At 33.6% G+C, this 24,524-nt stretch overlaps 2 protein-coding genes across 3 annotated transcripts; one reads left to right on the top strand and one right to left on the bottom strand.

Moving 5' to 3' along the window:
• The first annotated feature begins 218 nt into the window (after positions 1–218).
• On the top strand, positions 219–3,999 carry LOC148203404 (heptahelical transmembrane protein 2-like). Its single transcript, XM_088106098.1, has 4 exons — positions 219–893; positions 1,481–1,549; positions 1,635–1,713; positions 2,715–3,999. Exons 1-4 carry the CDS (start codon positions 742–744, stop codon positions 3,393–3,395), a joined length of 981 nt encoding a protein of 326 aa, XP_087962224.1. The 5' UTR covers positions 219–741; the 3' UTR covers positions 3,396–3,999.
• Positions 3,716–22,656, bottom strand: LOC124834509 (protein REDUCED CHLOROPLAST COVERAGE 2-like). 2 transcript variants are annotated; one of them, XM_088106097.1, is made up of 23 exons: positions 22,122–22,654; positions 21,826–21,887; positions 20,977–21,069; positions 18,391–18,463; positions 18,016–18,315; positions 17,169–17,233; positions 16,734–16,865; positions 16,465–16,506; positions 15,874–16,386; positions 15,635–15,792; positions 14,808–15,327; positions 14,570–14,632; positions 14,384–14,485; positions 12,994–13,314; positions 12,815–12,907; positions 12,623–12,724; positions 12,432–12,536; positions 11,926–12,059; positions 11,125–11,308; positions 7,961–8,092; positions 7,760–7,872; positions 6,376–6,454; positions 3,716–6,252 (listed from the first exon to the last, which is right to left on the bottom strand). In XM_088106097.1, exons 1-23 carry the CDS (start codon positions 22,189–22,191, stop codon positions 4,159–4,161), a joined length of 5,550 nt encoding a protein of 1,849 aa, XP_087962223.1. In that variant the 5' UTR covers positions 22,192–22,654; the 3' UTR covers positions 3,716–4,158. The 2 variants fall into 2 exon arrangements, with proteins under 2 accessions (XP_087962223.1, XP_087962222.1); XM_088106096.1 differs by having other exon boundaries at positions 12,623–12,907; positions 22,122–22,656.
• Positions 22,657–24,524: the final 1,868 nt, after the last annotated feature.

The raw sequence follows: 24,524 nt of genomic DNA, 5'->3' as shown, positions 1-24,524 counted from the left end.
TTTTTAATTACATATAATAAATCCATTTAAATTTGAAATTAGTATTAGAGTGTGAGTCACTCTATTTACTAAAAATTTATAATAATCACATTCTTTTATCAAGATATTTAACAACACCATGTGCTTTTTGTTTATTTTTTTTAATTATTATTTTAGTCACTTATATTATACTATATCTACATTTATTTATTTTCCTTAACCTTAACACCAAATTTAATTGGACATAAAGCAAAAAGTAAGAAGCCATTATCAAAAGTGATTTTTGCATGAGCGGTGACAATACATTTCGTCACGCTTTAGAAACGAGCTCGTTAATTTATCGTTTGAAAAATGCTATTTCTTCGTTCACAGAAATCTCACTCTTCACCTTCTCACAAAACGTGATTCCCCTTTCCTTAGTCTAAAATCACAATCCCTAAAAAAAACACATTTTCAATTTACGGTAATCTTAGTGTATTCCACTAATCCCTGCACGCACGCAATCAAATTGCCTTCAAATTCTATTGCTTTGCGTCCACAACCAAACAATTTTTTTAAGCAAAGAAAAATGGTTCACACTTCAGATAGCATTGTCTTTTACCCGATGCGCATAAATAGAAGGAAGGGGGAAGAAAATGGATTAAGGCGTGAGGGGTGAGAGCGAAAACAAAGCGCTGTTGACCCACTCGCCGGAAAAAACGGTTAGTTATTTTCCGGCGAGCGTGGAGGAACGGTCGCGGGAAAAGAGGGAAGAGGAAGAGAATGGGGAAAAGGCGATTGGTGAGGTTTGAGGAGTTGCCGACGTACCTGAAAGACAACGAGTTCATCTTGGATCATTACCGGTCGGAGTGGTCCGTGAAGGAGGCATTGTTGAGCGTCTTCATGTGGCACAACGAAACGCTCAATGTTTGGACGTGAGAATTTCTTCTTCACTTGTTTATGCGTTGTTTATTGGGAATTTCTTCTTGCAACCTCTTTTTTCTTCTTGTTCCTTACACTTTCTTAAATTTTAATTATACTTACATCGAAATTAACTTAGGTATTTGGATTGTGTAATCCAGAAATATTTTTAATTATCATCATGATTCAAATGTACATTTTAGATTATGTGAATCGTAATATAAATTTAAAAAACATTCAATAATATAAATCATATTTTGAATTATATACTTTGTGATCAAATTTACATTCATAATTTTACATATAAATTTGAAATGCAAATTATGTTTCCTTGAAACAATATGTAATATATGTAATGTAAATTTATACTACAAATTCTACCCTCTGTAATACAAATTTAAAAAAAAAATGTTTCAAATTATGTTTCACCAAATTGTAAAATTTTGAATTTATATTCCAGATTTATATAATCCATAATATAAATTTGGAAGTCATGTGAAATTTTTTAATAAGGGATAACTAAGTAAGATTATGGCACAGTGTTTTCTCGTCCAATCGTTTTAACACAACATGTTTGTTTCTTTGTCTGTTATTGGTGCAGGCATTTGGTTGGGTTTCTTATATTTGCGGCGTTGGCAATGCTGGGATGTTGTTTTCCGAGTATCTTCAGGTATGATTTAAGGGTCTTTGTTTGGAGAGAATATGATAAAGATGAATGAATGAATGAAGTGATGCGATGCTACGTCGTATTGTAGGGTAGGGGCGATGGAGATGGAACTCTTTATTATGGGAAAGGAATTCAATGGTTCTCTTCCGATCACTACTGGATTCTTGGTTTGTTTTCTATTTACTTAGAGCCTAGTATATTTTTTTTTTCAAAATTGAAAATAATTTCTCCAGTCCAATTTCAAATAAATAATTTACGTAAAATTAGTATTTTAATTAGTTAAAAGCTTTTAAGATAATTGGCTAGAGATGTTATAATTTTCTGATTTTGGAAACTACAATTGGATGATGTATATGTGGGGTTAATAGATTATTATTAACAAGGGCGGTGAAACACAAATCATCCATCTTTACCTCAACTCCATCTAACACCGACAAAATAATACTTTTAAATTCGGGAAGGTGCACAAAAGTTTAAAAGAGGTCCATGGAAAATTTTCCTATTAACAAATACTATAGAGATTTAAATTTAAGTTTGATGATATGTTTAATTTCTATATGTATTTTAAATGTTAAAATAATGTAAATTTATATTTTACTTAAGTTTTTAAAATCTCACATCTACGATATTATATTTATATATCATTATTATAATAATTGAATTAATATCTAGTCGATACTAGTATAGTTTTTGGTAACTAGGTTTTCTAACATATTCTTTAAAATATATTTTATCTGCTCCAAAACAACTTTAGTCTTTTAAGCCATTTTTCAATAACTACATAAAATTAGGAGTAACCAATGCAAAATCACTTGTGTTAAAAATAGATATAAAACAATAAAAGTCAGGAATAAATTTATATTAATTAAATATTTTTCTAATCAACGTGTAAAAGTTTTAAAACTATTATTATTTAAAAATAGAGCAAACACCTATTATTAATTTTTTTAAAGAAAATAAAACTGTGACAGTCACTCTTTACATGATAAACTTTTCATGCATAATTTTGTACTTTTTAATCGATTATAGTAGTGGATTGGCTTGGATGTATTAGAGAGTCTTCTGACAGTACTAAATTGTTTTTTGCATTATGTTTGATTACTTTTATGATAAACTTAGTAATTCATTCCGTGTTGGTGATTTTATTTATTTATTTAATTATTTTCAGAATTCGCATTTGAGCTACTTATTGGTACCATCTATCATTCCTGACCTGGGAGATGGCGCAGAAGCAGAAACAATTCCTAGATGGCCGTGGTTTGTTTTCTTAGCTGGAGGAATGGGCTGCTTGGCTTTCAGTAGTATTTCCCATCTAATGGCATGCCACTCAAAATGCTTCAACCTGTTTTTCTGGCGTCTAGATTATGTAGGAATTTCTCTCATGATAGTTTGCTCCTTCTATGCTCCAATTTACTATGTCTTTTTCTGCAATCCTCACATAAGGACATTCTACTTGACCTCAATAACTGTGTTTGGAGTCCTCGCCATCATCACCCTTCTCGCCCCTTCACTTTCTTCCCCTCACTTGCGACCCTTCAGAGCTTGTTTATTTCTCTCCATGGGATTTTCAGGTGTCATTCCTGCAGTTCATGTTCTTGTGACCCATTGGGAGCACCCACAGGTTGTTGTTGCACTAGGATTTGAGCTTCTAATGGCCATTCTATATGCCACTGGAGCTGTGTTCTATGTCACTAGAATACCAGAGCGATGGAAGCCTGGGGCATTTGATATTGCAGGTCATAGTCATCAGATTTTTCATGTTTTTGTTCTTCTTGGGGCGCTTGCACACACTCAAGCCACGCTGCTAGTCATGGAATTTCGACGGAGATCGCCCACATGTGCATTTTAGAAAAGTTGGCATCATTGTTATTTTTTGGTGATTGTTTCCGATTGGATCATCATCCTTCCAAAAATGGCTAACTTATTATAAGCCGCCACCAGTTGATGTAGATATTAATTCAATCATTCTGTAATGTTAGAAACAGAAAAGTTTAATACACAGCCTTTCAAACAACCAGTGCCAATAACGAAGTTTAAAAATGTGAACCTAATTCAAAACAGTTTATTAAAATAGGAATTTGAAGTAAATCATCGCTCCGTCACTTTCAAACCCGGAATTTTAGTGCCAAACACTGTCACCGTTTAAAAATAAAATTATGGACAAGTTCGTAAGATCTAAGGGTTGCTTCTACAACTTGAAAAAGTTAAACACAGGCCTGACAAATGCAGCCTTAATTGTCCGGCAATTTCAACCTAGTGATCAGCCGTAAGAGTATTTCCATTTTGAATAAGCAAAAAGAAAGTAGCAGGAAAAATTAAAACAATTCAAGACATGGCCAATTAGCTACCAAGAAAGCCTTTCCCCCTCCATTATCATGGTGACCTTCACAAAATCACGCACTAAATTTGAACCTCCAGAGAGAAGTATGTACCGGCGTGAGGCCTTTCACAAATCCTCAAATAATCAGTTCTGCCTCAAAGACCTCCTCAGTCCAGTCAATTCTGGCATCACATTTTGGTATCTCGATAGGCATACAAATCCCCTAGCTAAGAGGAAACGATTTCTTTTTTATTTTATTTTTATCATTTTAATAAGAAAAGCTTACCACTCCTTAGCTTGTGACCTCAATCATATCAGCTTCACTGTCACTGTAATCTCCCCAGCACTTGCTTTGCTTTTTCTGATCCACTGCATCCTTCTTGATCACTGTATCTTCGTTACTAAAATCAGAGGGGGGGCTGAGATCTGCCTGCTTTTCTTCTACTTTAGGAGTAGAGTTTTCACTGCTGGCAGATAGTTCTTGAGGATTTTGCTCAACATGTTTCTTTTCAGAACTTACATCTGTTGGAAAAGAACTTTTACTTTCCTCATCCAGAGTTTGACTCTTGTCTTCAATATCAGTTTCAACACATGCAATTTGTGATGAATCAGTTGAAATGGTTGGAGATGGTACAGGCCCGTTGTGATTCACTTGGATACCATTTAGAGTAGCAGGATATCCACTAGGTGACACTGGCATGGCATTGGGAGACACTGGGGCAAAATTATTTGGAGACCCTGGAATGGCATTTGGAGAAGTCACATATCCGTTGGGAGAAACAACATAGCCATTAGATACCCAATGTTGGCCTGGTACAAACTCTGTGGCATGTGGATTCATTATTCTAGGAGGACTATTGGGGTTACCATCAGGGGAGGGTTCACCTGAGAGGAATACAGCTTTATTCCGCGGAACACGGTTCCCATATCTGTTATAGCCACCAGATATTCGTGGACCATATGGAACCCTAGCCGTAGCTGACTGATGCGGTGATCTTCGGGGACTGACAGGAAGCAAAGGAGCAATATTTACTGGTGGGGGCAAAATACCTCCGTGATCCTTAAAGCCTGGAACAGGAACAGATCCAAAAACTGGAATTGTGGATGGATTAAAGGGTGGTGCAGCTGCAGAAAGTTTCTTGGTCGGTTCCTTTCCTGTTTCTGTTTCTTGCTTTTCTCCTTCTAATGGTAGTGGCTTACAGACTGCATTGCTGCTAGATTCATGTTTGTCATCTCCCTCGTTACCCGTATCTATCAACAAATAGGACTCGTTGTCAAGTACCTGTTTTTCGTCTTCAACTAAAATGGTTAGGGGGTTTGGATTGTCGGATGTTGCTTCACAACTTTCTTGCAGTAGTACCTCGGATTCACCTTTAGAGGTAGTCTTGTTTATATTATCTATGCAACCAGAATTCGCAATCTCGACAACTGTGATGTTTCCAACTTCACTTTTCTTCTCTATTATGGAAACAATGCTAGCTTCCTGGATTTTAAGTGCAACCTCGTCGTCGGCCTTATTGTTTACTGTTTCTGTATTACCGTTCACCACCGTGGTTTCCCTTTCTTTTTTTTCTTCACGGACAGGGATTTGTATTTTCTCAATAATTGATTTCTGACCAAAATCTTCCACGTCATTCGTTGCCACAATATTTTGAGTGTCCTTTATTGAAACTATCATGCCACTAATCTCAGAATTTTGTTGGATAGGATTTCCTTTTGGTGACTGTTCAGCCACCGCCTTCACAATTGTTCCAGGTGGGGCTAAGGCTACTTCTTTGTAGGAATAAAGTTTACCTGCTGATTGAACACTGACACCCGTGCTAGAAGGAGCTGGTTTAGCAATTTGATCACTTGGAGCAGGGGTGGCTGGAGCTGACTTAGAGTCTGTTACTGCTCCACCATCGGGGGCACTACCGCTATTCAGCTTTGGACTGAAGCTTGCACTCTTAACAAACTTTTTTGGAACAGAAGGAGGTGGTCCCACAATGGTCTCATTTAAATTTGTTCTTGGAGAAGAGAAGTTATTAGGCTTGGCTCGATATCTTGACTGAGAAACATTCATGAAGTTAGTGTTTAGTTTTGCTAGGGTGGGTCTTCTAGATGAAGATGACTTGCGCCCAGTGAGTGACCGACTCTTGGGAACAGCTTCCTGCCACCCTTCATCCGAGCTGTCATCCTGTGCCAGTTTATTATTACTTTCATTGACCATCGTTTGGTCTATGTGAGTGGACTCAACTTTATCAATCCCGTTGTCTTTAATTTGAGCTTCAGATTTATTTTCTTTATCACTAGTAGTCTCTGTAAATGAATAATCTTTAGACATGTCTTCATCCTTCTGATTTTCATCTGAAGCTGTTTCCCAGTTTTGGCCCGGTTTTCCCTTTAACTGTAAAATAGATGATAATTTAGTTTGTTTCACAACGAGATATAAAATTAATTTTACAAGTATTAAGTAATATAAGAAAGGCGAATGCATTTGCAGCCTGGGTAAAAAGAAGACATGTATTACCTTGGCACGAGCCTTTTTCTGTGCTTCCCGCGCTTTCTGATCTGCGTCCGGTGTTATGTAGTCCAAGAGGTCTGACACACTGGTAGAAGGCATTTTTTATTGTCATGAACTTTGAAAGGAAATGAAAAGATTTAATAAAACCAAAGTCATATAGGACTGGATGTAAACAGTGGTTAAATTTTTCAGTAGACATTAATGATGGGATTAGAAGTTATGACAGTTATTGGAAAAAAATAGGAGCAGTTACATATTATCATTTGTGTATTAATTTATTAGGTTTAGGAGCAATTATTTTAAATATGGTCTACGTAGGAAGTTATCAAGTTTTATGGAAGTTATTATGTTATTTGTATAAACGATAGACTGCAGGATAGGGGATACATAAGTGTGTTCTTTTGGCAATGATCATTCTGAGGTTGATGTTCCTTTGGATACAGTTGACCAGATTCAGCAAAACATTGACAAAATTGGTCCTATAAAAAATCTGTTGGATGCTGAAAACTATGCTCTTCTGGAATTAGATAAAGTTTGCATGTTTGAAGAGGAATTAATGAATTAGATAGAGTTGGCATTTTTAAAAAGCATATATTCTCAACATAATGTAATCCTGTATTTCAAAATTTTGTTGTAAAATCAAAACATAGGAGAAACTGTGATTGAACTGGCATTGTCCATGTTTACTTTATTCATTTAAACGCTCAAGCACTCCACAACATTATCTTTTTGCTGTGTTTTTTAAATTATAACAAATAAGCTTGCTTATTGTTCCACCAACTTATTAACCTTGGCCTGTGATACTGATAAGTGCATATGCTTACTCAACAGGAAGTCTAAACACATTCCAATTGGTGATTTTATAAAAGATGAAATATCTAGTAGAGGTCAACAAACACAGATCAGCTCTTATGTTATATCATTCAACCAAAATGCATAGAGTGAACCAGCTAGATTGACATAAGTGGATCTTGTTCTAAAGTTCGCATGTTTAAAAAGCATATATTCTCAAATTTTGTTGTAAAATCAAAACACAGGAGAAACTGTGATTGAGCTGCATTGTCCATGTTTACTTTAATCATTTAAATGCTCAAGCACTCCACAACATTATCTTTTTACTTTGTTTTTTTTCAAATTATAACAAATAAGCTTGCTTATTGTTCCACCAACTTATTAACCTTTAGCTTTGGCCTGTGATACTGATAAATGCATATGCTTACTCAACATGAAGTCTAAACACATTCCAATTGGTGATTTTATAAAAGATGAAATATCTAGTAGAGGTCAACAAACTCAGATAAGCTCTTATGTATAGATCATTCAACCAAAATGCATAGAGTGAACCAGATAGATTGACATAAGTGGAGCTTGTTCTAATTGTAATCACTACCTTAAATGACCTTTGCTGGAGATTGAGGCATCTGGCTTAGGTGTACCATTCCGTGCAGCCTCCTGTTGCTCGAGAGCCTTTGACTCGAAGTATTCCAGCCATGCTGCCGCATCCTATAATGAATTCAAATATTTGCATAAGTAACAAGGATTACCATTTATGTGACTTAATCCATCATCAAAAAGGGATATGTAAGACTACCTGTGTCCTTAGATCGTCAGAACCAAGTTTAGCCTGCAGGATCTGGAGGGTGGTCTGTTCATGTTGAACACTTAGAGAGTATGCTTCCATCAAAGAAAGAGCAATAGCTATTGCATGATAGCTTGCAGCTGTCTGAAAAGCCAAATATGTGTAAAACAAGTTAAAAATGCAAACTACGCTACTCTAATGCATATTTGTGAAAAAATCGAGCATGAACAAGTGCTTTCATGAACTTAATATTTAGCCTACACCTTACATAACATGACTAGTACTCAAACAAAATTGCATTTCATATGTTAAATAGTGGACTTTAAGCCTAACTCAACTTCACAAAACCGACTTGTAAGGTGAGGTTTGCGCCCACATATACTCTAAATGAGTCTTATCTCTAGTCGATGTGAGACTTCCAACACATTCCCCTCACGCTGAGGTATATATATCTCGAGGGTGCGACTAGACATTAGTGGATGATTTAATAGTGGTCTGATAGCAGGTGGAATAATATACCCAACAAACATCAAATTTTGTTAAGATAGACTCTAACCCATGACTTTGATACCATATTAAGAATTGAACTTTAAGTCTAACTCAACCCCACAAAATTAGCTTGTAAAGTGAGATTTGAACCCATTGTGTACTAGGAAATTGTTTTATGTCTAGTCGATATGAGATCTCCAACAAAACCCCCTTACATCGAGATATATATCTCGAGTGCAAGTTTGAACAATAATGGGTGGTTCAATAGCGACCTAACAACGGGTGACACGATAGGCTCAACAAACAAGAAATATCTTGATAGCGGGTGGCACAATAGGTGGAACAAAAAATAAATCTCATTAGGATAGGCTTTAACTCATAAGTAAAATAAGGGAATTTAGTTATTTAAAATTGATTTCTTTTTGTAGGAAATTGTAGTATTAATTTGTTTTGAACTAAATGAAATTGGGGATGAGATGAATTGGTTAGGATGTGCATTTGGTTGACTTGATAGTATTATTAGAGTTTATTATTTGTAGTTGTTATTTGTTGGTGTGTTGGCCTCAAGGATTTTGTAAATTGGACTCAATTGATTTCAAATGGTGCATTTGATGAGGAAATTGACTGGGAAATCTATTATAGATTGGCATGTTATAATTGATTAACTCAGTATGATAAATAAAGAGTGATTGAATGTGAATATGTGTTACATGTTAACTTAACCTTTGATGTGTGAAATTTGAATTAAAATTGTAAAGTGATACCTTTGGCCACTAATAAGTCATGTGAAGTGGTACGATTTTAGAGCCAAAGGTATCAATTTTGGGTGTTTGTGCTATGCAGACTCTTGGGCAAGCCAACCATTCGTTGAGCGAGTGCCAAATTTGAGTCTGGTAGAGAGGCAAGGGAGGCCTTCTCGTTGGGCGATGACTTAGGGTTAACTTTACCCTTTCTATTTTGTTTGCTACTATCTTAACAATATTGAAGTTATTATAGTTTAGTAGTGTTAATTTGATTGTGTCAACGACAGCATTATCACCTAGCAAAACCAAGCTCTGATACCATGTTAAGAAGTAGATTTTAAGCCTAACTCAACTCTATGAAACCAGCTTATAAGGTGAACTTTGCACCTACATATATATTCTAAATTGACCTTATCTCTAGTAGACGTGAGACTTCTAACATCATAGAATGAAAGTCACTATATTTGTCAAATTTTACACTACTCTTGATGCCAATCTCCTCTTTTGAAATTTCCAACAATACCCCCCGCTTTAGTGACTCCAACACAATCTCTTGTTGCAATCAAGCACTACATTATGTCAGTACTAGGCAAAAGTTACGCTAAGTTAGTCAATAGGTTTGAGACTAAGTAGTTTTTGAGAAATGATACTTTGATTCACACATATTTTTTAATTTATTTAACACTATCCTTTCTTACTTTTTTCTTTCTTCTTTTTTGAAAAAATACAAAATTCACTTTTCTATGACCATTTTACCTTTATAATGTGTGTCAAATGAATGTAAACGTGTGTTACCCTATCATTACTCATAATTTTTTTAAAATTTAGAACGGGCCCCAATTGTTTTTTAAACATGTAATCTCCACAGTTTAAATTGTGTGTATGGGGTTGCTACAATGCTTTACATGATAAGTTGACACTAGGAACTGAATAGAAAATTCACACGATAAGGTTAACCTACATATGATCAGGTCAGGACAACAACTCAAATATGTTAGTAATTTGCTGTTGTAAGTTAAATAGTTCAACTGGTGACAGAACTATAAAGTTAAAATTGTCAAGTGAAATTCTTCAAAAATTTCCAAAGCATATGTTTCCTTCAACCAAGGCCAACTATACAAAAGACTGGGTTAAAAAGTAGAATACATCAGCTATTTGAAGCTGGGAGAGCAGATGTTAAACAATGTAAGATTTCATCCTAAAACTAATTTACATTACAGGAAGTTTCCCGGTAGATAATATATAAGATGCATTCCAAGAAGTGAGACACGTACAAAAATCAATTGGAAAGTTCCATAACTTCATTCAATGTAAATTAGTTTAAATATGAAATTGGATTTAGTATTGGAACCCATTATTATCTTGATAATTGCCTATTCTAGTAGGTTTGCCTAGTTTGACAAGAATCTGTGGAGGGAGGGGTATTGGAAAGTTCCATATTGCCTGGGTGAACTTTTGGGATGAGACTTATATGTCTATTGGAATATTTCATTTAATGACAATTGGTTTTAAGATGAAATATGACAACGGAAAAGAGTAAAGGCATGTACAAGACAAATTAGGTTGTATTGGTAGTGGTGTATAGCTAGTTTTCTGCTTTGAATCTTGAAATAATGCATGGGTTAACTGATCCACTATTTCAGCCAGTTGTAGTTCAATCAGCCTAAGAGCTCAGGTCAAGATGAATGCTGAAACAGTGATTTGTTCCAAAGAATTAATAATCAAGTTGAATAGAAATTTGAACTGTCATGACTGGTGAAGTAAAATGGATAAGTAAGTTATTGGCTTAGAGTCTTAAGTCAGTCACCAAGTGAATTTAGTTTTTCATTTTTTCCTTTATGATCTATTCATAAGTTATATTTATCATATTACCAGACCAACTTATGAACATGAAGTCTCATGCGACAGTAACCTGTAAGGTTCGTGCAAGGAATAAGGGAGAACCTGAATATGATCAGCTCCAAGTAATCTTTTGTTACATTTTAAAGCCTCATGAAGGTATCTGAGAGCAACATGGACATTCCCTAATCCTTCTTCCATCATTGCTACGTTAATGTAGGTGGCAGCCGTGTTTGGATGTGAAGGTCCGCAAGTTAAGTGCAGAAGATACAAAGCACGATTAACATACCTAGAAACAAATAAGATAAAAAGATTAGTGTAATTATTTACAGGAGTTTTCTTATTTGTTACGTAACTAGACAAAGGGAAATTTTTACTAAACCCGAACAGCATAGTATGTATCCATCAAGAAAATCACGTGTCCGTCAACAAATTCATAATAAATGAGATCCAATTCACGCGCTTTTTATCTTAAAAGCCCTATAATGATCTAAGATGAACGCAATTATAGATCAACAACACCAGCTAATTTTGGAATTTTCTTAATATTCTTTCATGAAACAATATATAACATAGGAAACTGGCCCAGTTCTGTTGACTTTTCTAGGATGTTTGCCTACTCATTTTTATCCAATAATATTAGTTTTGTTGATTTTTACTAATATTAATTTAAGTTGTGTTGCAATTTTGAAGAAAGCATTTTCATAGTAAAGCCTTCAGGAATTTCTGAAATGCATAGAATACTTCAATCAATTATGATCTCTATGTAACCCCACTATCAATTGTAACAATTTCTATCATCAGAAGTAGAAAGGGTACCAGATTCTCACATGAAGAACCGTGAAAGCTATTTCCATTATTACAATCAAACAGTTTATCTTACGAATATGATGTAAAGAAGCATACTTTAAAGCCAATTCCGTATGTTGGAGTCGATAATAGAAAACAGCAAGATCCCCATAACTTTTCATCGTATCAGGATGGTCCAGTCCAAGCTCTCTTTCGTTAATATCTAGTGCCTTTTGCTGATAAATAGTTGCCTAGCAAAAGCACATATAAAGTCATTACAATGATACTAATTTGATTGGAATTAACTCGGAACCTTTTTCAAAAATGTTTCTTGATTATGTGAAGCCTCATTTATTCTTTGATAGTGTTTGCAGTTACTAAAATGTACTTCAGAAAATTGATGCCGTCCCCAAGGGATTCTCTGCACTGACCTAATATTGATTTTCTTTATTCACTAATGTCATGTTCTATCAAAACTAAGCAAAACAACCACCAAAAAAAGTGAAATATTTAGTTCGCAAAAATACTTTTAACACTTTTTTATGTATGATTCATAGAAGAAAAACAATATGTAACTAGTATTGATAAATTAACGGAGAGCACTTAAGGATATAAAAACATACCTGATTGAAATCTCCAGTATGGTACAGCACAACAGCCAAGAGACTATATGCTCCTGCTGTCATTCTATGGTAAGGCCCACATACCGACACTAATTTTGAGAGTGCCTTCAAGATTCAATGCAAAATGTGGGTAAATATAGTTGTTGGCTTCAGGAACAGATATAATCTGAGATGGAATAAATTATTTATACCTTTGTGCCATAATTGACAGCATCCTCCAATTTACCTTTATCCAAGGAAGTCTTGGATGATTCCAAAAGTGTGCGGCCATCAGCAGATGAGCAAGCTACATGCTGCGAAGATAATTCAAGTTGTAATTTAGTGATTAGGACTTTAGAAAGTATTAGTTTCCTGCGTAAAAGTGAAGGTGTTGTGTATTTCACCTTATATATGGGGACCATGCTTACAATATCCGTCTTTCTAAAAGGACATGATGTATCTATATCATAGTCCCTAGGAACCAGTTCAAGCCCCACCTGTTAGAGGATTTTTTTTTAATTGAAATAACAATGGAGTAAAGTGATCAGAATCAATCTATTACAGAATGGGCCTTTTATTTTACCTTATGGCAGAGTCCCCGAAGAATGGCAAACTTTCTTAAATCTTGACCATTTTCATCCTTCCATTGCCATCCAAACCTCTTCAGAAGAAAGTTTTCTACCCATTTCCATTTCAGTTCATAACTAGTAATAATATCTTCATCACTAGTTTCAGATGTTGGTGTTCCCAACAATATATTTAGGCATGATGCAATAGATGGAGCCAATTCAGAAACATTATCAACTGCAGCAACAACTGCTTGTAAGATATGCTTGTAGGCTCGAACAACCATCTCATGTATACATAGAGATTGCACATGAGGGAGTTTATCTGAAAGCTCAACCTGGCAGGCAGAATTTGAATGAAAAAATAGTATTGGATTATTAGTGAAGTTTCCTATTGTTAAATGGCATGTTTAATGTTAACATTAGAACATCACATGTTGATATGAGCTGCTAATAGTCAGGGATTTGATCGTATTATCATTTACGTCTGATTCTTTTTGTATAAACAGGGTAAGTATAAATACAGCTATGTGTGTTCTCCTTTTAGACACAATGAAACAATACTACACCTCTGTATATTTAAAAACATTCAACCTAGACTTCATAACACATGCACATGGGAGAGAGAGCATATAGTTCATTATTATATTTAAGGGTGTTCATCCATTTGGATCAACCAGACCAACTCAAGAATACAAATCAAACCAATTAAATTTATTTGGCATTTTAGCTTAATCGCATCTAATTCTAACCAAAGAAATAAAATCCAATGTTAATTGGTCCAAGCATGATGAACCAGAACCAAACCAAGGATGAATTTTTCTATTATTAATTGTTATATATCAGATTTTAAGATATAATTATATAATTTTTTGTTTTTATTTAGTTGATGTAAGTCAATTACACTTCAAAAATGTTGTTTATCTCTTTTAATTATAGAATTATTGGCGAATTTTGGACAAAATTTTGTATTCTGACATCTTCGCAAAAACAAAATTTTGTATATTTAAATATAATTGGATCCAATTGGTCTGAACCAAATCGAGAAGATCAAGAATGGGCAGGTTGGATTTCGATTTTGAATGTTTTTTTCGAAAAATTCAAAACAATGAAAATTAATTGGTTCAAATTTTACTTTCAACTAAATTTGGCCCAAACAGACCTGTGAAAACCCCTACATATATTTATGAACCTAATAAATACTGCAGAAAAAAATATATAATTAAAAAATAAAAATATTATTCTTTAGTATCCTAGGGAATGGGTAAGGAATCAATAACTTGGTTTTCTCATTGGATGTGGTGCATTTGTAGCATTAAATATTACACTTTCTTATAGAAACTTTCCACTTTTGATTCCTTGACCAATGCCTTAGGACATTAGTTAACATTATCGTAAGAATATTACCACTTGGCCTAAGGAAGACATTTGCAAGCCCCTAGTATGCATGAAATCAGTCAACGTCCTTCCATCAACAGGTGAGAGTTCAAGGGACGCAAAATCTGCCACCTATGAATTTGAAGTAACAATCACTAAACACATTCCAAAATAACTCAGTTTAAATATAAATAGGTTCAATGTTAGGAAACTCACCAGCTTTGGAAGTGCAGTATCAACATAATATTTATGTGCCATCTCCATCAATTCATCAGGTGACTGAGAATATGGAGAAGGTATCAAATAAAAATATATTAATAAAAATGAATACATAGAATAATAAGCACATTGCTGACTAGAAATCATAAAATTGACATATTCCTATTGAGAATAACATTCCAGTTACAGCGTCAGAAAAATAAAGCATCATTTAAGTCAAAAAGCAGAGATGAACCTTCAGATGAAGATCAGTTTTAGATTCTTTAAGACGTGTAAATGCAGCTTCAGAAAGTAGCTTTCTCCATATAGTTTCCTTTTCTTCCCCTTGTCTCTCTAATTCCTGTTTCGTGGCTTCTTGCTTGTTTATGTCATTGTCATTATTAGATGGGGAAATATCCTTTCCTACTTCAACTTTGGAGTTTTTGTTATCAATTTTTTTCTTTAATTCCTTTAGTAATCCACCTTGCCTCCCAAGACCTTTAACAGCTGGCTCAACCTTAGCCTCTTCTTCCTTTTTTGGCTCAGTTTTCCCAGTAGCTTGATTTTGTAAATGTTGTACCCAACATGCCCCAAGCTCCCATCTGATAGATTTTCTGTGTCTAGTGGTTTCTTCCTTCAATTTTTGTAAACTTTCTTCTAGGACTTTCCTTACCAATGATTGAGTTGAACGTGAATATTCAATGTCTGTGCCTTGGATTCGTTGACTTGCATTTGATGGTTGGAGTGTAGATGGCCTATGCAATATCATCCGTAAGCTGAGATAATTTTGAAAAGAAACTTTTATCAGGTGCTTTATAAAACCATATTTACCCAAAGAAAAAAAAAGTAAAAGCACCGTTAAGCTAAAGCTAATCATACAAAATAAATTACCAAAATAGATTAGTACTGCAGCATTATAAGTTCCAAATGCAACAAGTTTTCCCCGTTATTGGTGTATGAATTTTATAATTTTTATGATGCAAAAGTTTATTAGAAAGTAATGCAAGAACTAATTTTTAATTAAATAGTCCTCGTGATCCTCTAGTACTAAAATAAATTAAATGGTGCTAGAGAATAAATGACCTGTTAACATTCAATGCGTTTGCACCTCCTTCAGGCTGCTCTTCAACATCAATTTCTGACGAATTAGGACTCCCCTCCAAATCTCTGTCAGCGGAGACCTTTACAACAGCTGTGTAGCCACAGTGTTTTATAAGTACTGCACCTAGAGTAGGAGTATCCTACAACAAAAGGCAAGAACAATTTATCAAAACAAAAACCATTTAGTGCTACAATAGGTTCATGACACTTAGCTAACTTACATGAACAGTTGCACTCTCATCAGCAGTTATGCCTTTGAGAAGGTTTCTTTGAGCTAGTTCTTCTTCAGACAATCCAAGAACTCGATTTCCATCATTTTTGCAATCCAACTTCAAACTAGCGTCGGAAACATCTCTTGTTACTTTAATAGTTAAATCCCCAATACTTTCTTCATACGAAGTTGGCAAAGAAGAGTTTTGCTTAATATCCACTAAATTTTTTATAGCAGAAACAGCTTTGAAGACTGATACATCAACAAATAAACTATGAAGTAGAAAAGCTTTCCTATCCCGAATCTGTCTCTCCTCTGCAGTTTGACATGGCATTGCAGCTAGAATTGCAAAGTCTCTCGCCCACTGTCTATTTTCGTGATTACAACCTCTGCCTTGTCCACCCCCATTTCCTCCCCAAGTTTCATCTTCCACGGGAAGTGGTGGAAAGATGGATGAATTATCAGAAACAACCGGAGGAACAACCCATGTGTTTTCACGAAAACCGTAAGGAAGATTACCAAACTGAAAGGAGCCACTGTAACAGTAAAATCATCTGGTACAGTTAGAATAGTAATGTGAAAAATTGTGGGAAGTACTTACTTTGTTGTGTTCCGTGAACGCCTTCATAAGTGCCTTGTAAGCCTGCAAGAAGGGTTATTATTTATTATTTTCAATCATGCAATATAAATTATATACAACATTAAATATTGGAGGATGACCCCAGCATAGCAGTAAATTTGTGTCCTGGTGACCAGTTGGTCATGGCTTTTAATCTTACTTTTTATAAACGGTTACTACGAGAAAAGAAAAATGTTCTGGAATTGTTTAAAGCAGCAACAGTAACGAAACATCAATGAGTTAGAACTTACAGCATCAAAAACCCTGCTTATCTGCTGAAGCAGACCCACCAATGTATGACTCACAAGTGGATGTTTTCCAGCAGGATAGAATCCTATTCTAGAAGCAACAATTGTAGTAGGTTTTCCACTACAAACTCTAACCTGCATACGCGAAATGCACAAAAAAATCACTTCAAAGATAAATTATTTGCTAGAGCTCATTCAAGAGAAAGGAGCAAAACAGTATGTGCATAAAGCTTTATCTTTTCACAACTCAAATTTATTCTACCCTTATAGGTTCCTCTCCTATATCCTCCTTTTAACATTGCCTAACACATCTACTATTGATTATCTCTCTTTCCTCCAAAGGTATATCACATTCACCACCAGTGGTTGTGGAAATTCCTTTTGGGTTAAAAAATTTAGAAAACGCGAGACAAAAGTTAGCAAAAGAATAAATCTCACATCAATCTGAAAGAAATCATCTTCTGTTTTCTCCTCAAGGAAAGGTCGATTTGATTTCCGTATGTCTGCATCAAAACCAAAAGAACATTAATAAAAACAAGGTTTCCAGCTCAATTTACTATCAAGCATATTCATATTGCTTAAATAATTTGAATTATATCCAAGCTAACCGAAATCCACTGGCACAAACCACTATTCATGTATCTAATTGCAGTGTAACATATCCATGGAAGAGGAAACATAGTTTAACAAAAAATATACTCGGTCGTAAAGTTGTTGGAGCTAGCAGCTTGGCACAACACCATGTTTCTAGTTTGTTGAGCAAAAGAGCATTCATCACTAAAACAAAATACAAAAAGAAAATAAAAATTCCAACAGCATCGCTACAGTTCGAAGTATAAATTTTACCCAATTGTTTTCACAGAAGATTATTTCACCAAAGCAGAGGAAAATAACCAAAAACATAAATAGATTTCATTAAAATACGCATATAAGATGCACTATCACTCGAAACAACCAGTTCAAAAGTCACTTTTATAAGGGCAAGAAAAAAATTACAATGTATACTTTAAGATTAAACTCAACATAGATTTCCACAGCAATTGAATTAAAACTATAAAATTTTATAACTACGGTTGTACCGGTTTAGCATTGCAAAGCCCATACATTTCCTCAAGCAAATTTCATCGGGCTTCAAATAAGATGAAAAGGCAACTAACTAAAAGGAAAACACAGTGGACATTTAAAATACGGAATACACATTTTGCATACTTTTATACACACATACATTCTATATATATATATATATATATATTTACACACACACGCACACACACATATAACTTACATTGAAACGGCGGCGTAAGGTGAGAAAACGAAAAGAAATCGTAGAACTGTCCAAGCCTGGGAGGTGGACACATGGAGATGTCACCGTCCACTTTGTCGGTTTTGGCATTGCCCGAGTCCGAATTCGGATCCACGGGTTTGACTCTTGGGCTTGTTTCCGATCCATTTTCTGAACCCGGTTCGGTGGGGTCTTTGGACTTGCAGGCGGGAGGTTTTGTGGCGGAGGCAAAGGAGGTGGTGCAGGCCACGATGTCAAGGAGTCGCCGAATGTGTGCGACGGCAAGCTCTTCCGTGTAGTCCTCTGACAAAAGAATAAAAAAACTGTCAGTGGGCAGTGATAGTCAACAGAGGGCTCTGGTTTAGTGCTGTTCGTTACCTTGGACGATGGTCAGATGGCAGGGTTTCAAGGAAACGATTTCAACCGTGTCTTTCAGCCTCGCGCCTCGTACCTGTCCAACTTATTCTGTTAGCCGTTATTATTATTTATTGTAGTTATTTTATTTTATTTTTCAGAAAGACAAGGGCATTGGGAGGGTTAAATAATTCGAGACTCTCTTACTCTTTGTAGTAAACTTACAAATTTTTATTACTTAAAAAAAATATAATAAAACATTTCTCTACCTTTAATTAGATTATTTATTATTATTATCACTTAGTCGACGTTAGATTATTTATTTACAACTTCCCAATAATTGCATCGCGTTTTCTTCTTTGTTTTTATATTATTCATCATTAGTTTTATGTAAAATAGTTTATTAAATTAATCAATATTTTATGAGATTAGCTGAAGATTCCAATTTTTTAGAAATTCTACACGTAATTCTCTTTTATTGTAAAAGATTACAGAGTAAAATTGTTAAATAATCACAAGTTATCGTATGTGTGAATTTTTAAATAACTTTTGTAAACGTAAATACATCTATTACATACAATAATATTTTATTACATGTACACTGTTTTCGTAGAAAATTTTTCTTAAAAATTTCACTCAATCAATCAAATTTCCTAATTATGAAAAAAAAATTATGGTATATGAAAATTTGTAAATAAACAAGGATGTAATTTATATTATTTATCTATGATTTATTTTGACATAAGCTAATAAGGTATGGAGAAATTATTGCTTCGCCGTCCATGTTATACACATCTACAGAAAAAAAAAATGTTAACTGTCATATTAGGGGACGCCGTCCATGTTATATACATCTACAGAAAACTTGTTAATTGTCATATTAGGGGACACGCATATGCTTCACGCATTTGTTTCCTTTCCTTTATTAATAATAATTAATTTAGTTTAAAAAACGGTTAAATTTAAATAAATAATTTTAAAAAAGATAAAATGATAATATAATTATTTTAATTTCAAAAAATAAATATTAATAATGTAATATATAAAAAAATATATACAAATATATATATATATATATATATATATATATAATTTTATGAATAATTAATTACAAATAAAGGAAATATAATTTAAAATATATAATTATTTATTTGACATAGGAAAATTGCGGATAAGTTAAGTTATAATACACTTGTGGAAACTCATACACTTAAATGTATCGACCAAAATTGTTATCACTAGCATTTTTTAAAACCTTTTCTAACAAAATTATAATTGTGACTACAACATCAAAAACTTTAAAATCTCGCTTTTAATTTTCCACAGAAGAATTGTACAGTTTCCACAAGAAAGAAAAAAAAACACAAATGAAGTATATGGATGTGAGCAGTAAAAACAGCTAGTATAATAAAGAAAGGAAGATTAATTGAACATACAAAAAGAAAGAAAATAAATTAAACGTTTGTAAGAGTTTTATGAAATAACAGTTAAACAAGTTAACATAAACAGTTGTATTATAAAAAGATAAAATAAGAAAACTAAATGTGTATATAAAAGAGATGTATCTTTTTTTATGTAAATACAAATATTACAATTATTTATTATTATTTAATTTTATTATTTTTTAAGAAAAAATAGAATGATAAAATTAATTCAATTTTATATAAACACTTTTTGAAAGATATTTTAAATATGTAAAATATTTTCTTATTATATAGAAAATATATTGTTCCATTTTCAAAGTCATGATACATGTAATTCCCAATAACAAAAAAGAAAACATGTTTATATTACTGTAGCATTATAATCATGAATATGATTTAAGAGACATGCCAAAACAACTTGCAAAACACGAGTATGTATGCATATATGCATATGCAAAAGATGGAGAAAAACTGTCCCACGTTCCAAATCCTCGAGTGGTCACTAGCTATAGTTGGAGAATGGTAAGACACCAATTAATGCAACTGCACGTCGTCCTCGGCCATTCATTATCTTACCATTTTTTTCAATAAAATATTAAACTAAAATATCTAAATTTGGTTTATCAAAATAAATGTATTTAACTCTTGTACATTTTATCAATCAAATTGAAGAATCGATTAGAAAAAACAAAATGCAAATATATATTTTAGGAAAATTAGAAATATTTAGATTAAAAAATATAAAAGTTGTATTATTTTTATAATTATTCTATGTAAGACTAAATTTTTTTAAAACTGAGCCAAAATAACAAAATTTTCAATTATTATGCAAACAATGTAGTTTTCTATATATTCAATTGCGTGAGAGCAGTTATACTTTGATGTAAACAATTTATTTTGTTAGTAAGTCAGGACAAGATTTACCAGAAATGGAGTAGAATAAATGGCCTAAAAGGTAAAACTAGTTATTTAATCCTTCGTTTTATTTTTATATTTTCATCGAGTTTTAATTTGTAAAAAATAATTCATTTTAATATGATAAAATATTTAAAAATGAATTATGTTTGTAAGATAAAAGTTTGTAAAGTATGAGTAAAAAAATAGCTTATAAAGTCAAGAACTGAAATAATTATATTTACATTATCTTAAACAATATTTAAAAAAAAAAAGTACAGAAGAAGCTTACCTCATGAGATAAGGAAAAATTGGTCAAGGAACAAGTCTCAACGTGTACCGCTAAAAGTTTTCTCACGTCTAGGATCCTATCCGTGGAGATGCCCTGCCACACACAAATGCAAATAATTGTTATTGAAAAAAAAATACATGGTTTAAAATAAATTAAGCATACCATATACGTGAATAATCTTAACTTCCTGTGAAATTTTGCATGAATATACTATATCTAAATAATTTAAATATAAAGTGAATTTAAATATGAAAACATAATATTATACGAGGAAAATGTAATAACAAAATAAATGTGATTAATTTGGATTTAAAATAAAAAACACTTTTAGTTTTAACCATGACGTCATATAAAAAGAGAAAAAAATATAAGTGTTTGTTACAGAATAAAAAATGATTTTATTATTTAAGAATGATTTATAGGACCATTTTCAACTTCTTAAAATTTACAAACACTAAAACCCCGAGTTACACTGTGAATGTGTCAATATCAAAAATTAGGTATTCTTGAAACTTAAATCACAAATACATTTCGGAAAATAGACATTATCACAACCACCAAGTTGATAATGTGTAGGAAAGCCAAAAATATTTCTCAAACTTTTGAAAACAAATGTTGACATTTTGATATTTAGTTTGAAAGGTGAAATTAAAAGGAACAAAATCACAGTCCAGAAAACAAAAATTAAAAACGAATCTCTATTACACACACATATACATACATACATATACATATACATACATACATATACATATATATATATATATATATATATATATATATATATATATATAATATCGATCTGACGAAAGAGCAGAAAATTAAGCGAAACGACTCCATAGGCGGTACCTTGAGAGTAACTTGTGATTCGTCTGGTGTTTCTACTGTAATTTCGATGACGGTGGGCAAAACTGCAGAGGGAAATGTAATTTATATGAGGAGAGGATAAGGTGAAGAATTTGGCGAACCAATGAGATTAAAAGATAAGCAATGCATTGGATACCAGAACGACGGCGTTTGAATGTTGATTCTGTTAGCACGTACGTTAATGGTAATGCAACAAGAAAAAGCGAAAAAAAAACCGAAACTGATTTGATTCCGTTTGGATTGAAAGCAATATTTGAGAGTTGGAAATACGAATTAACCTTTCTCTTCTCTTTTCTTCTTGTCTCCCTTGGCCTTGTGCGGTTTGGTTTTGCCAGTTTTGGGAGCCATTGCAGTGGAACGGAAGGAATCAATCAGTCGAATTAATAGTGATTAGACGTTTCGGAAAATTTATACACCTTCGGCAGCTAGCTTCTCGCGGACGGAAATTACTAAGAAACAATAGTTGGATTCATCGAGTAGAGAAAACAGAAATATCTGTGCATGTGAAGTGAGAGACGAAATAGAAACAGCATCTCCGTCGTTGAGAGCTCTGGAATTTTTCTTTATATTAAAAGAAAGAAAGTAAGAAGATATATATATTGTTATTATTTGGATGGCGCAAAAGAAAATTAAAGCACCGACGAAGCTGCTGTATAAGAAGATTGATATATAGTGTGGAAATGAATGAGATAGAAGAGAGATGGTGAGGGAATTAAGAGAGAAGAGAAAGAGTGGTTAGGGAGAGAATATAGATTGCGAGAGAGAGAGAGATAGAAAAAGAAATAGCGTGAGTGAGGATAGGATAAGGTAAGCGAAAGCCTGGGATACGCAGGTTAGGGAGAATGTAAGGGTAGCGATTTGGGGCCTCATATATATTTTTGTTCTTTTACACCTCATCGTTCTCGATCTCGCTATAACAACCTTTCACCCTTGTTGACACGCATAAGAGTCTCATTTGAGGCTTTTCTTGTCCTCTTCCACGCTCTTTGGATTGGGCTGCCACCGTTCAGTGGCACCCTCACAAATCACCAACACTACACACGCCTTTATCTATCTATATAATTCTCGCAACAACTCTTCATTTTTTTTATGCCTTTTCTATGCTTTCTTAGGGATAATAATTACGGTTCTTGTGTCCTACTCTCGACCCAAACTAAATTGTCATTCTTCGTGTCTTTGTTCTTGCAAAGTTTGTTATTTATATACAAGTGGAACTTTAGAGTGTTGCTTCTCTCCATCAAGTGAGATGAAAGTTACTAAGGATAGTTTTATCTAGCTGCTTCTAATGTTAGTGTGTGTTTGGATTTTAAGAGAGAAAAATAGTTCATGTACAAAAGTTTTATTATTGTATAACTTTTTAAAAAGTCTTGTCATGATTAAATATTTTACTACACATGTTTTGAGCACACCTTTACCATATCTGTATGAGTATTATTTTGTTCGAAATAACAATAATTTGACATTGATAAATTATGATTAGGTTAAAATAAAATAGTCAAAGAGATTGACATATAATTAAGTCATGTTGTCTAGATCCATTAATAATATACATAAATAACACATTCTATAAGATACATTAATTGTATTCATTAATTACTGTATTTATTGTCATCTAATGTATTGATTCGAGTATTGGAGTGTCTTTTATCGACATAATCTATATTTGACTTGGAAAATATGATATCTAAGGATTGACATGTGTGAAAGTTTAGATATTAAAATACAAAGAAATGATGGCTGAAACAGAGAATTTTATTTAACAGAATGCAATAGTAAACTCTATGAAATTTGTTTACAACAGGAACAAGAATTAAACAATATAACATTATAGAAAAATTTTAATACTCTTCAAGCAAGAATTCCCCAAAGTGTATGATTCAACCTGAAGTAGAAGAAGAGAAGAAGGATGTAAAGGAAGGTGCATTTTCAGAGAGAAAGAGATAAAATCAGATCTCAGCAGAGGAAACAGAAAATAGATCATACCAGTCATGCTTTCCTCATCGAACAAAATTCTTTAATAGCACATTCTCTTTACGTGCTCTCACCCTTTTACAGGTGTCCATTCTCATAGTTTCTTCTTCCACGTGTCCCTTCCTAGCAGCTGCATTTCCCTCCACTTCTCCTTCACTCGTTAAAATACCCTCCCCTTTATGAGCAACCTTGTCCTCAAGGTTGAAGTGAGGATAAGCTTGTTGAAATTCATTAATATCCTGCGAAGTAGCTTCCTAGGGTGCAGTAAAGTGCCATTGAACCAACACCTGTTGTATGTCAGTGGAGTTACACTGTATGACTCTTGTATCTAGCACTTTCATTAGACTTATAACAGGGCCAAACTCATTAGTGGTCAAAGGTAAAGGTAAGTATGGTTGAGATTGATTTCCCAAAAACTTTTTGAGCAAAGAAATGTGAAAAACAGGGTGAATTCGAGCTGTCTGAGGCAACTTTAACTTGTAAGCCATTGCACCGATCTTCTCCACTACTTCAAATGGACCAAAGAACCTCATGCTCAGTTTTTGATTCTTTCTAAGAGTCACCGAGTTTTGTCTATACGGCTGCAATTTCACTAAGGCCAGATCACCAATTTGTAGTTGCAACTCTCTTCTTTTTTTTATCAACTTGTATTTTCATGTAATTTTGAGCTCTCATGAGATTGTGCTTGGGCTGTTGCAGCAATTTATCCC

This window comes from Vigna umbellata, chromosome 2 (assembly GCF_029865625.1).
Source record: "Vigna umbellata cultivar VRB3 chromosome 2, Vumbellata_1.0, whole genome shotgun sequence".
NCBI classification, from domain to species: domain Eukaryota; kingdom Viridiplantae; phylum Streptophyta; class Magnoliopsida; order Fabales; family Fabaceae; genus Vigna; species Vigna umbellata.
The sequence above is the reverse complement of the archived record's forward strand: the minus strand, read 5'-3'. Positions and strand labels throughout refer to the sequence as shown.

Excerpts from the sequence above, each read along its gene's own strand:
- LOC124834509 (XM_088106096.1), bottom strand. The coding sequence starts at position 22,191 with ATGGCTCCCAAAACTGGCAAAACCAAACCGCACAAGGCCAAGGGAGAC. Across the intron at positions 17,234-18,015 it reads CCTTACGCCGCCGTTTCAAT|ACATACGGAAATCAAATCGA; the intron begins GTAAGTTATATG and ends GTTTTGATGCAG. Across the intron at positions 16,507-16,733 it reads TAAGCAGGGTTTTTGATGCT|GCTTACAAGGCACTTATGAA; the intron begins GTAAGTTCTAAC and ends CCCTTCTTGCAG.
- LOC148203404 (XM_088106098.1), top strand. The coding sequence starts at position 742 with ATGGGGAAAAGGCGATTGGTGAGGTTTGAGGAGTTGCCGACGTACCTG. Across the intron at positions 1,550-1,634 it reads TGTTTTCCGAGTATCTTCAG|GGTAGGGGCGATGGAGATGG; the intron begins GTATGATTTAAG and ends GTCGTATTGTAG. Across the intron at positions 1,714-2,714 it reads CGATCACTACTGGATTCTTG|AATTCGCATTTGAGCTACTT; the intron begins GTTTGTTTTCTA and ends AATTATTTTCAG.